Genomic DNA, 13,967 nt, shown 5'->3' with positions numbered 1-13,967 from the left:
TGGAAGCTGAACAAATTAACTGGATTTTTCCCCCCCTGTATCACACTCTGTGTAATAGTTGATTTGAACTAGTTCATTCATTTTCAGGAGGGGAAAAAATTGACATTAACTGTAGAGTAGACATTGAAAAATGAAATCTCTTTTACCAGTTTTTAGTTATAGAAATAGAAAGAATCTAATTTTGACCCTTCACAATTTTGCACCTTATCGGTTATGTTCAACTTCCTTTCTTTATTGTCTAGCTCTGGTTGACGTAATGAACAATTCTTCAGCTGACCGCCCTATTGATATATTTGCAATAGGATTTGAAGAAATTGTTGATCTTAATGCCAGTAACATAGTCGCTGCAAGGTAAGTGTTTCTTTTATTTATTTTATTACTATTATTTTTAAATAACTGAGCTATCAGAAGTAACTGCTTAGATTTGTAGATCAACTTCCAAAAGTGCTTTATTTATATTTAACTCTACCTCCATGCAACTGATTTATTGATAATTACCAATACCAGCAGGTCTATGATCTTGGATAATGGCATTACCACATTAGCCATATTACTAATTTGTAACTGACTAAGTGAATGAAGAATTACTACAGTATAGTTTGTTTTATACCATATCAGAAATAAAGACAGTGAGAGCAGTGTCAAAGTGTTGGTACAGGAGCTGTTGTTGTACTGATTTGTGTACAGTAATTGTCTTACAGCCCCAAAGAAACTCTGTATCAAAACTTTCACGAATGCATTACGTGCAGCTGATTAATCTGTGAATTAAAGTAGCTGTGTAACAGCCTGAGTCACTTCATTGATGTTGTCTTCAGAATAAGTGCCTTCATTGGACATAATAAGAAATTAACTAACTTATTTTGCATATTGTCATCATTGTTTGATGACATAATCTTTTGGGATATGTGTTCTGCTCACAATAAAAATGCATGACACAAGACAAACTAACATAATGAGTAAAGTTCATGCTCTTTCAGCTCATAAGCTCATATCTGCATGATAAGGAACCTTTAGTATCCCTCTGCCGTAATATACAGAATGTCAGTACTGTTGATTAGGCTCATCGGGACTGCTTGTGGTAATGTTTCCCATTAGTGGACAAGCACCTTTTATAGGTCACCAATGCTCCATGGTGATATTGAGGCAGCAGTCTGTTATCCTAGAGCACTCCATGCATGTTCAGTTTTATTTCAGTATTGGATATTGTGCTAGTCACCCAAGGTGCGTGAAGTCTTCATATTTTTGGTTCTCATCTACAAAATCAAACCCATGTGGGCAGGCATTATCATTCATTAGATGGAGCCCATCTCCATATGTGCCATGATAAGAACACACATACTATTGCAGGACATAATTCCCTATTCCATAACTGTCACAGTACTCCCAGGAAATATACTACTGATATACTACTGACATGCTGCTGCCGCAGATGAGAACACTGGCACTAACATAGATATGCCTAGATGCTGTTCCTGAGTGCACAATTATAGTCCACTTTATGAATCACAAATAACTTCCATTCTTCACACTTTCACAGAGAGTAAACAAAATAGTGAACTGCATAATTACTATCAAACTAGTTATCATTTAAGTGTCTCAAAACCAGAGATTTCTAATTGATTTCTTAACCAATACCGATCGCAGTAGAGAACATGTCTGTCCTCCTCAACTGCTGATCGACCTCTTACATTTTCAGACCAGAGATTGCTAATTAAAACTTGACGGATAATGACCACGCAGATAACATGTGTTGTCCAGGACTGCCAATCGAGCTCTGATGTGACAGCCAAACCATATCGCCCGCCATTCAAGTTGCACACAACCTGAAGTTCTCCAAAGTGTTCCATCAGGCATTTCGTTTAGCAGTTGTTTATTATTCTACTGTTAATTAACACTTCTGAAGTAATGGAACGATGGCCTGGTATTTAGAGATGCTTTTATATGAAATGCAAGTAAATTTGCTGTTTAGTTTTTTACTGCAGAACACACAATAAAGGTGGTGGTGTAGCCATCTACTTGAGAAAAGCACCACAGAAAAAGTGTTGACAGAGGTTTCGAAATTGCAATTGTTAAAATCACATTTTGCACTGTTCTTTCTATGCTATAGGTGTATATAGATCACCCTGTGGCAACATTGATGCTTTTCTGAAATCACTTGATAGAGTTTTAAGTAAATTAATGTCAGGCTATAGAAGTGTAAATCTTGTCATACTGGGAGATCTGAACATCAGCACGTTACATGATGGTCAGGAAAGCAAATGTTTTGCAGATTTTATCGTGTCTTATCAGGCTAAACATCTTCTTGGATTAGCACCCACAGGGATAGCTAGCACACACAGTAGTTCAGTTTGTCATGTTGTTATAAATTATGACCACATCATCCCAACACACGTAATAAATGGTCACCCCTCAGATCATTTAGGCCAAACACTAGTGCTAAAATATAATATCAAATTCAGTCTGAGTGTAAGAGCACAGGCAAATATTATCTGAAAACAACATTACTACACTAAGACATAGTTTATGGCAGGAATCATGGGAATCCTTAATGATCACTATTGGGGCCAACAATAAATGGAACATGTTCACTGAAATTACGACTGGGCACTTAAATAGAGCCATGCCATTAAAAACAGTGAATATCCAGAAAAATCAGCCTTCAAAATCAAAAACTGTGCCATTAGATTTTAAAACAAAAGATCTGAAAGAAAAAATGGAAAACGTGTATTGTTTACACGGACTGACTAACTCAGAGTTACATAAAGAACTCTACAAGCAGTACAAATGTAAGTACTGCAAAGAAATCAGGAGATTAAAATTGGAAAGAATCAGCCAACAGTTATAAGGTTCAGATAACATTTCAAAGACTTGCTGGTTAATTATAAATTAGATCAAAAACAATGAAACACAAACTAAAATCAGTAATGTACAATTAATTGTGAATAATAAAGATATCTCTGATCTTCTTCTAGTCAGCAATATTTTTAATAATTACTTCATAGATACTGTCGAAAATGATCTCTCTGTGAAACAGGATATTCAGCACTCATTTGAGTCCTGTAACATACAGAAATGCAGTGCACTACCCCCAGTAAGCATATATGACATTCTGCAGATTATTGATAACTTCAGAAACAAAAAATCAGCAGGATTAGATTAAATTTCTCAAAATCTATTGAAGAAATACAAACATAAACTAATGAAACCATTAGTTCATCTAATAAATTGTGTTCTTGAAGATGGTGTGTTCCCTGACAAGTTGACACTTTCTGTAGTGAAACCAATGCACAAAAAGGGGGAAATGAAGCATGTACAGGACTACAGACCAATTGCCCTGATCTCAACTTTCAGCAAGCTGATTCAGAAAATAATATTTTAAAAAATCTTGGATCATTACAACAATGCTGACATATTAAGCGATTTCCAGCATAGTTTCAGAAGAGGTCGAAACACCAAGTCAGCAGCAGAACAATTTCTCCATAATGTACTTGAAAAAGTAAATGAAAAATCCCAGGCAGCAGGAGTATTCCTGGACCTCTTAAGGGCTTTTGATTAGGGTACATCATTATATGCACATATCAAGAATTGTGAAGAGTGGTGTCACTGGAAAACTCATGCAATTGCTAGAAACATATTTAAAGGGTAGACAACAATGCACAGAGATTACTTACTCTAATGGAGAAATACTGGAGAGCAAAAGGTCAAGTATAAGAACTAGTCATTTTGGTGTTCCTCAGATATGCATTTTAGGTCCAGTCCTAGTCATATGCCGTGTAAATAATTTTCCAAGTCCTCTTGACAATAAACAATTGATCACAATGTATGCAGACGATACATCTGGTGTCTGCTATGCAGACAATGAGCCCAGCCTAGTTGAAAAGATACATAACTTTATTGAAAAGGCAGGAGCTCACTATGAAAGAGAGAACCTAAAAGTAAACAGAGAAAAAACTAATATTATTCCTTTTAAACCAAATGGTCCAAACAGAAAAAATACTGTGATTGATGAAATTTTACCAAAAACCTGTACAGATTGTAAAATCTTGGGTTTATGCATAAATGATTGACTTTCATGGGAGGAACAAGCTGATTATGTCCGAGGGGGGGGGGGGGGGGCAGTCTGTAAGTATTAAGAAGATTATCACCATATCTTAATTCTGAAACACTAAGGACTGTCTGTGTAGTATGGATTAGTGTATCCTTCCTTGTCTTATGGAATAATACTGTGGGGTGGGACATGCCAAATTAATATGAAAAGAGTTTTCATACTGCAGAAGCAAACCTTGAGGATCATAGCAAAAGTAAAACCAGGAACTTCTTGCAAACCTCTATTTATTAGACACACTATTCCCACAGATTATGCCATGTATCTTCTAGAAACTATAATGCTAGTGAAAGAAGACACTAAGGTCACAAAAAGAAACATGGATATTCACAACTATGAAATAAGGCACAGAAAAGATTTTCATATGGTTAACAGAGAATTAACTTTAACAGCGAAAAGTCCCTATGTCAAAGGAGCTGGTTTTAATAACTTGTTACCAAATGAAGTTAAGATATTGACAGGGGATACTTTTTAAAAGTGAGTCAAGCCTTATAACTTGAATTTATCATGAATTACAGTGTAATAAGAAATAATGTAAACTAAAAAGATTGTTATTATAAAATCCTTATACTTTGTTGAAAATGTACATGCAGGTAAAATTAAGTGTTAAGAGCAATGAATTGAATCGAACTGAAGTTTATCATTTTGACATGCTGCTACCTAACACAGCAGCCAATTGGAGAGAATGACCACGATTTAGGTGGTCTTTCTCACAGTACATATACCACATAAACCATCTGTCATCAGTGCCTCACACCACATTACATCATCTTCCTACTGCTGCTGTCTCAACTGCTCTAAGAAGAGCTTCTTGTAACTGAATGTAATGTACTGAGGCTGGTGAACCACAACTGTCTGTATGGTGACAACTCCTCATAGCATATAAGTTCTTAGCTAATACATGATCACCAGTATTGTGCCCATGGAACAGACTTTCACAGAGTCTCCATGAGTGACAAAGCCATCAGTAATTAGTGTGAAAGCAGAGCTCATAGCACTTGGTTTGAAAGAAGTACCACCCCATCCCCATGGCATTGGAGAATATGAGACATACATTTTCTACAAAGTTTTTCATCTGCTCTGACTACCCAAGTGCACCACAAGCTGTGTGTGTGTGTGTGTGTGTGTGTGTGTGTGTGTGTGTGTGTGTGTGTGTGTGTGTGTGTGTGTGTGTGTGTGCGCCTGGGTGCAAGGGTATGTACTAATTTAAGGAAATGAAATGGCAGATGCAGTAGCCAAGGAGACCTGCACCCTACAGTGGCACCATTAAAGTCCCTCTACACCCAGTGGTGTATCTGTCGAAGCAAAGGACCATGCATCTTCGGCCGGCAGATCATGGTACAGCTCCTTCGAGTCACTGAGGCTGAATGAAGTTTTCTTTACATATCTGGTAATCTCCTCCAGCGAGAGGATCCAACACTGTGCAGTGGATGTAATGTACCACTGACAGTATATAGCATTTTAGTGGAATGTATGAGGTGTGATCAAAAAACATGATGAATTATTGTATTAGAAACAAAGTAATATTTTTACATGGCATTTGATTTAATCTCCTTCAAAGGATATTATAATATTGAATACATGACAGGAAGGATTTCCGGAAGGCTTATTTTGGAAGGCATTCTGCTCCTCTGTGATGGCCCGGTCAGTCTCAGGATTGGCGACAAAACAGATTCCTTTAAGCACAATTTTAATTTTTGGGAAGAGCCAGAAATTGTATGGTGCTAAAGTTGCTGAGTAAAGTGGATGTGGTCAGACAGGAACACTTTCTCCGGCCATATCTTGCAAATCAAAATCAAGGTGTGGCACAGGGCATTGTCATGATGAAGGAAGAAATGATTGGCCCATTTTTCTGGCCTCTTTATTTGTACATCATTTTGCAAACATCACAGTACACCCTTCTAAAATTTGGTCTTTACAGCTGTGTCCCTATGAATTAACTCTTCGCACTGTACCCTCAGTATCGGGAAAATGGAGCATGGCTTTCATATTTTGGCTGATTTGCCTTCCTAGGATGAGGAGGTTCAGTGCGTTTGCATTGGGAACATTGAATTTTCATCTCAGGGTGTATCCATAGACACAAGTTTCATCTCCAGTTACAATTTTTTGACAATTAATTGTGCAGTATATTCTTGTAACAGATAAAGTTCTCTCTTGCGAAGAGTTTCTGTTTACTTTCTTACATGTCTTGTGGAATAATTTTGTGGTGTAACTCACCACTTAGAAAGAAAATATTGATTGCACAAAAGCAAACAGTAAGAATAATACGTAGTGTTCACCCACAGTCATCATGTAGTTATCTCTTCAAGTAGTTAAGCATTTTAACTGCACCATCTCAATGCATATATTCACTAAAGAAATTCATCATAAATAATCTATGACAGTTTGAAAAGGGCAGTGATGTTCATGCCTCTAACACTAGAGGAAAAATAGACCTATATTGCCTATTATTAAAGCTGTCAGTGGCCAATAAAGGAATTCAGTATGCAGCAACAAAAATGTTTTGTTGTTTCCCAGTAACAGGAAATGTCTGACAAGTAGCAGAGGAAATTGTAAAGCTAACCTAAAATCATTCGTTCTGGACAACTCATATTCATGGACGAATTTCTGTTTAAAAACTGGTAGCCCAAGAGGGAAAAAAAGCAACCTTCTTTTTATTCGTAGTTGTATGAGTAGGACTAAAAAGAGAAGTGTTCATTAATGTTAACACTAATCATTGGTCATAAAATGTTAACTGACTCGTTCAACATCATTTTGATAAAAGAATCATTCAAATAATCTATGGAACATGTAACTAACTACATAATTATATGAAGCATTCTGTTGTATGCTTCAACCTAGTTGAATAGTACATCACAGTTCATTTTTATGTGATTGTATAACAGCTATTTATATAAATAACATTCTGTCATTGGTTTCTGCTTTACATTCATGCAATGGCTTCATACTTTCTTCCAGTTATAAATTCAGTACGTTATCCATAAACGTACTCCAATTTTTATTTTTGTTAGTAAAATTTATAATTTACATTATGGAATAAATGTGAAAAACAATTTTTTTTCAGTTCAGAAAATGCAAAAGCATGGGCTGAAGAACTACAAAAAGTCTTGTCCAGAGACTCACAATATGTTTTAGTAACATACATGCAGTTAGTTGGGGTTTGCCTGTATTTATTTATTCGACCTGAACATGCTCCTCATATAAGAGACGTTGCTGTGGACTCTGTGAAGACAGGATTGGGTGGTGCTACAGGTTGGTTGTCAGTAAATTATCATTACTTTTCTGATACTTACAGGATACCTAAGCTGTTTGACACATTTCTAGCCATGTTTGCAACCTCTGTTAAATTTCTATTTAGTAAAACCATGATTTTCTCCATCTTTGTGCGTTAATTAAAATTCACAGAGTAATTTTAAATGCATATACAAATCAAGTGTCATACTACTGACTTCAGGCATTGTTATATTGTGGGTTTACTGTACTTCTCATGTATTAATGTATTCTGAGCAATAGTGTGTGATATTTTACCTGCAGATTATGTGAAAAATAATAAATATAAATCAAAACGATGGCCTGGAATGACTCTTTCACCTTGCAGCGAAGTATTTGCTGTAATGAATTTTTCTGAGAGATTAAAAATGTGCACTGTACTAAAAGTTTAATGTTGACTCTTGCTTTTGTGGTTAATGCTTTATCATTTAAGCTATCTGCAGCTCAAAGTTTTATCCTACTTTCCAAATTCCTGGTGAGAGGATTGCCCGTGAAAAGCAAAAGTTCTTTCAGATAGGTTCAAATAAGGAACTGTTTCTGTTAGTATAATTGAAAAACTAAAAAGTAACAAAAATCTCTCTGAAAAAAAAAATTAAAAGAAAAGCATAGAAGTGATTTATTTGATGAATGGATTTTCCCAAACACTATTCATATATCTCCATTAACTGAAAATTGTGTGTCTTCTCATGTGTATTAAATACATACTATTTGTTAGGAACTGACATTTTTCCATTTCTATATTACATTTTTTATACTGATTGCAACTTTTATTCTTTTCCTCACAGGGAATAAAGGAGCTTGTGCAATTCGTTGTGTGTTCTACAGCACATCACTGTGTTTTGTTTGTGCACACTTTGCTGCAGGACAGTCACAGGTCACTGACAGGAATGCTGATTATGCAGAAATCACCAGAAAAATTAATTTTCCAATGGTACATACATATAGATTTCTAATATAACTACACAATAAATATATAAAATTTCTCTGGTGGGTTCATTTGTTATTTTTGAATGAATTGTTATTTATGTGATTTCTCTTTGTTAATTTGTTTCATCTTGCTATTGTCAGACATGAATTTGAAAATTTTCAACATCTGAATACAGTCGCCCTGAAGCAGGTGCTGTAACTGAATAATTATAAAATATGTATAACTGTGTATTGTTGTTGTTGCCAACAGGCCATTGTAATCACATTTAAAAAGAAATATTTGAATAAAACAGACACTGTAGTTCATCCAGTTATCTAGACAAATGGTCATTCACTTTCCAGTGTAGTTACTTACATTTAAATGTTTTGAACCAATTCTCTTTGCTCATCAGTGGAAACTTTCAAGCCCCTTTTAATTTTATGTAGTCAGTAACCTTCATACATAGTATAATAATGGCGTGTGACAAGAGCCTCCCGGCGGGTAGACCACTCACCTGGTGCAAGTCTTCCGATTTGACGCCAACTCGGCAACTTACGCGTCAATGGGGATGAAATGATTATGATTAGGACAACACAACACCCAGTCCCTGAGTGGAGAAAATCTTCGACCCAGCCGGAAATCGAACCCAGGCCCTTAGGATTGACAGTCTGTTGCGCTGACCACTCAGCTACTGGGGGCGCACTCTTACGTAGTAGCTGCCATACAGTAGAAGAAATGAATAAGTAAATTATTAACTAATTGCTGTTTTCTCCTTGGTGAGTGAAAGCTTCTCTTGACTACTGAATTTTAAAAAAAAAATCTTTCAAAAGTGTGGGTAACATGGTTTATCATGGAAACCCAATAGCTTACCAATTTTCTAATATTTCACAATTATTAAAGGTAAGATGAACACTACAGAGAAATTTTTTTTTCCACTGAGAAACAGTCATAAACGACACTTCAATCAGCAAAGTAACTTCAATCAGTAAACCAAAAGATCTTGGATAGAAAGCAACTCTACAGGCTGTTCTGAACAAGCACTTGATCTCAGACTTTTCCAGATCATTAATTTCTTATGCGGAGGGAGTGAGGAAAAGGTGTATTCTTATTAATGAACTCTGTAGAATATCATTTAGGACCTAGAGCCAAGAAAAACATAACATAGTAATGCAAAACAGACACTTCATGATCTGATGTAAAGTCACTAAATAAAATATTACGAGAACTTTATAATTTGCTGTTTCCACATGTTGGGTGGAATCTCTTGTGTCTTCCTACTTAGTATTTTAATAAGTTACAAACATTTTCCACTGTCAGATTTATTCATATCTTCCTTCCGTCCAGATGATGGAAACTGTACTTCCCAAAACCAAATTTTTCTTCTTTCATACTTGTTGAACTACCGCAACCTTTCATGCCAATAAGCAACTTTATTTGCTCAGCATTGTCAAAAATGCAGTTACAATCATGCATTGTGCAGATTGAGTACAACCACCTAATTGTGATAACAAATACCAGTGGAATTAAAGGCACTTATTTTTTTACTGTAATAACAGCAACAGTCTGAAGACTGTAACGAGTTACAGATTAATTTATTAATATTGCAAGACATACATGAAAATTTTGTACCTCATCTTCAGGTCATTTCTTCATCTGACTAGTGATAAGGCAATTTGACTAGATTCACTAACATCACACTGTGTGATTGAAGCAGTCACTGTGAAGGTGAAATGTCAATTGAAATATCATGCAAGTCGTTATTTTCTACTGCCAGGCAAACCCAGACCCACAGGAACATCGCTGCTGACATCGAATTTCACAAAATATCAGCTCATAAATACATGGTAGCAAGAACATCTGTTAGTCTAATATATAAAATTTCATTAAATTTTGAAGATGTAGCACCATATTTTGTGTAACTTCATAAGAAACTAAGTTCTCTAGATAATAAATCTCACAGCAGTACATACAAGGTATGTTCAAAAAGTTTTGGGAATTTTCATTTTTTGGAAATAATCAACATTAATGTTATCTCCTTCAAAGTATTCCCCATTAGGTATTATACACTTACATCTGTGCTTCTTAGCTCTTTCAGCGATATGCTTTTAATCTCGTGTAAACTTGTAAAGCAATGGCCTTTTGAAGCTCTCTTTAGTTTTGGAAACATAAATTCACATGGGGACATATCTGGTGAATATGGGGGCTGGTGCATCATTAAAGTGTTGCTTTTCACCAAAAATTCACAAACTAGCAATGAAGTGTGAGCAGGAGCATTACATGTAGCAAAGCCACAAATTGTTACGCCACAAATCCAGACTGTCCTTCCCTGCCCCCTCTGGATTGTTTCTTGCAAACAGCATTGAATACGTGGGTAGTACTATTGATTATTTGACCTTTTGGAAAGAACTTATGATGCACTAGGCCATGAAAATGAAAGGAAACAATGAGCAGAACCTTTACATTTGATTGCATTTCCAAGCATTTTTTGGTCTTGGAGATCCAGAATGCTTCCACAGGAATGATTGACCATTAGTTTTGACATCATACCATAACCCATGCTTCGTCAAGTGTTATGACACATTTCAGTAGTTGTGCATCATTGTTGACTTCATTTAGCATCTCCTGAACGACCTTTATTTACCACTATTTTTGGTTGAAATTCAACACCTTTGGCACAAATTTTGCTGTGGCGTGTCTTATACCCAAAACATCTGACAAGATTTAATTGCATGGCCCAATTAATCATCATGAGAAACTTCTCTGATTGTGATTCTACAACCGTTCAGTCATTTCTTTCACTTTTTCTATGTTTTGATTGGTTGTTGGCGTGTTGGGACATCCAGAACATTCAAAATCTTCAACTTCTTCACGGCCATCTCAGAAATGCCTTTACCACTTGTAAACCTTTGTTTTACTCAGAGCAGACTCACCAAAACCATTTTTAAAACATTGTTGCCTTCTACCAAATTTTATAACAAAATTTAATGCAAATTCTCCAATCCATTTGTTTCTTTCGATCAATACTGTCCATTCGTAAGCAAACATATGTAACCTTCATGACAACTAGTGACACACTAAACATCCAATATGGCTACCATTGTACAGATACATTTCAGACTGTTTACCAACAGGGCAACAATAAATTGTGCGAATTAGACTAATACAGCCCGTGAAATTACAAAATTCCTGAATGAGATTTTCACTCTGCAGCAGAGTGTGCACTGATATGACACATCCTGGCAGATTAAAACTGTGTGCTGGGCCGAGACTCGAACTCAGGACCTTTGCCTTTCGCAGGCAAGTGCTCTACCAACTGAGCTACCCAAGCACGACTCACACCCCGTCCTCACAGCTTTACTTCTGTCAGTACCTCGTCTCCTACCTTCCAAACTTTACAGAAGCTCTCCTGCGAAACTTGTAGAACTAGCACTCCTGAAAGAAAGGATATTGCGGAGACAGGAGTGCTAGTTTTGCAAGGTTCGCAGGAGAGCTTCTGTAAAGTTTGGAAGGTAGGAGAAGAGGTACTGGCAGAAGTAAAGCTGTGAGGACGGGGCAAGAGTCGCGCTTGGGTAGCTCATTTGGTAGAGCACTTGCCCGCAAAAGGCAAAGGTCCAAAGTTCGTGTCTCGGTCTGGCACACAGTTTTAATCTGCCAGGAAGTTACAAAATTCGCAGTACTTTTTTTTACATACCTTGTATATATCACAAAATAAATGTAAATAGCTGCTAACAAATAAAATTAGCATACATAAGCATATACATATGAAATTATGTAGAATGGCAATTAAAGCAGAACATAACTGCATACCATTAAATGAGTGAGAATTTAAAGGGGGGGGGGGGTTGTTTTGTATCTAATTCTGCTAATGCTTTTGTATATTAAAACTGGAAATAAAATTTGTTCACTTTCTGGGTGAAAATACATTATCGTAAACTGTTGAGAGAGAGTAACATTACTTTTTTAATTTATGTTTCAGAGCCGAATGCTTAATTCACATGATTATGTTTTCTGGTGTGGAGACTTCAACTATCGTGTGGACATGGATAAAGATGAAATGAAGGAATTGATTAAGAAGAAAGAATATGATAAAATTCTACAGTATGATCAACTTAGGGTTAGTAAATTATTTCAGTAACGTAATGTCTACTGCCCCACTCCCCCCCTCCACCCCTCCCCCCCCTCCCTCCCCCCCCCCCTCTCTCTCTCTCTCTCTCTCTCTCTCTCTCTCTCTCTCTCTCTCTCTCTCTCTCTCTCTCTCTGCAGGTTGTGTGTGTGTGTGTGTGTGTGTGTGTGTGTGTGTGTGTGTGTGTGTGTGTGTGTGTGTGTGTATTTATTTGTATTTGTATGTCAAACAGATAACTTTCAGTTGCGAAAATTGAGATATTGAGCTGAAATTTTAACAGAAGCTTTATTGGATGGATATTGCAGATGGAAAATTCTAGCAAAGCACACCTGTAGCAACCAAGAAAGGTCATATGTAACTTTGTTGCTCAAGTTAGCTGATTTCAAAGTAAGTTATTTCAAAGTAATTATATTGGTTGATGTTCACTCATGCTTCAGACATTCAAATCAACTTTAGTAACCAGTTGAATGTAAATAGTATTGTTCTGGTTCAAATGGTGAAATGACGTTGGCTGTCTTTGTGAAAAATAAAAAATATTTTAATGTGCATTCACATAACTACTACTGGACATTTACTTGTACATAATTATTGTTCCATAGACAGATACCTAGCTACTAAAAATTTGAAATGTGTCTACAGGTGCAACAGCCACACAGACTAGACTATTGATAGATAGATACATGCCTATTTCAGGTCAGTAACAACATTCTGATTTCTTAACTGTCAAGCTCAAATGAATCAGCTGTGTGAAGATTTGTGCTGAAAGGTTCCTTTAAAAATTCCTGCTATTTTATTGTCAGTCATATTCAACTGGCAATTATTCTCAAACTCTTATGCAGTCAGCCCATGGAAAAAGTATAATGCTGCCAATTGCTGTGAGCACTTTCCAGTTTTAAACATTGTATATTTCTCCACTGCAACATTCATATTGCTTGGTGCTCATTCTGTTCACCATCAGGTAGTAGTAATTCTGCTGTGGTTTGTGCCAGATTGTGGGGGCTGCTTTAGCCAAAAGAAAAAATCTGGTTGGTTGTTATGTGCAGTGAGGTGTTTGATTCTTCCACTTAGTGGAACTGTTAATCACAGTAACAATGTGGGTGAAGATCGTAAAATAATTGGTTGTAAACCATTGTTAAAAATATACACACACACAAAAAAAAGTTTTGCATCACCCCAGTTCTCAGAGCTCTTGAAGATAGACGTTGGCTGTGAATATTGTATCACAGACACAGTACCTTTGACTGTTCAGAGATGTCACTAAACTTGCACAAAGATGTAAACAACCATGCACGGGCAGGGCCTCTTAGATGGAGGGGGTCCAACAGCCAATCAGTTCCAGTCATTCCAGCAAGGAGGAGGCCACGGCTTGTGTTGTGTGTAGTTCAGTCACACCTAGACAGTCAATACCGAGGTTCGATCATGTCCGCATTGTTACTTTGTGCTCTCAACAGGGGAAGTGTCCAGGCATCTCAGAGTGAACCAAATCAATGTTGTTCGGACATGGAGGAGATACAGAGAGACAAGAACTGTCAATGAGATGCCTCGCTCAGGCCGCACAATGG

General features: G+C 36.6%; 1 protein-coding gene across 1 annotated transcript in view; it reads left to right on the top strand.

Moving 5' to 3' along the window:
- The first annotated feature begins 256 nt into the window (after positions 1-256).
- The window catches only part of LOC126298312 (synaptojanin-1-like), a 34,431-nt gene continuing 20,720 nt past the window's right edge, over positions 257-13,967 (top strand). Inside the window, exons 1-4 of the mRNA XM_049989609.1 lie at positions 257-351; positions 7,170-7,357; positions 8,161-8,306; positions 12,259-12,396. Of these exons, the coding sequence (XP_049845566.1) occupies positions 257-351; positions 7,170-7,357; positions 8,161-8,306; positions 12,259-12,396 (567 nt within the window). The remainder of the gene's footprint in view (positions 352-7,169; positions 7,358-8,160; positions 8,307-12,258; positions 12,397-13,967) is intronic.

This window comes from Schistocerca gregaria, chromosome X (assembly GCF_023897955.1).
Source record: "Schistocerca gregaria isolate iqSchGreg1 chromosome X, iqSchGreg1.2, whole genome shotgun sequence".
NCBI lineage: Eukaryota > Metazoa > Arthropoda > Insecta > Orthoptera > Acrididae > Schistocerca > Schistocerca gregaria.
This window is presented reverse-complemented; position numbering and strand designations above follow the sequence as displayed.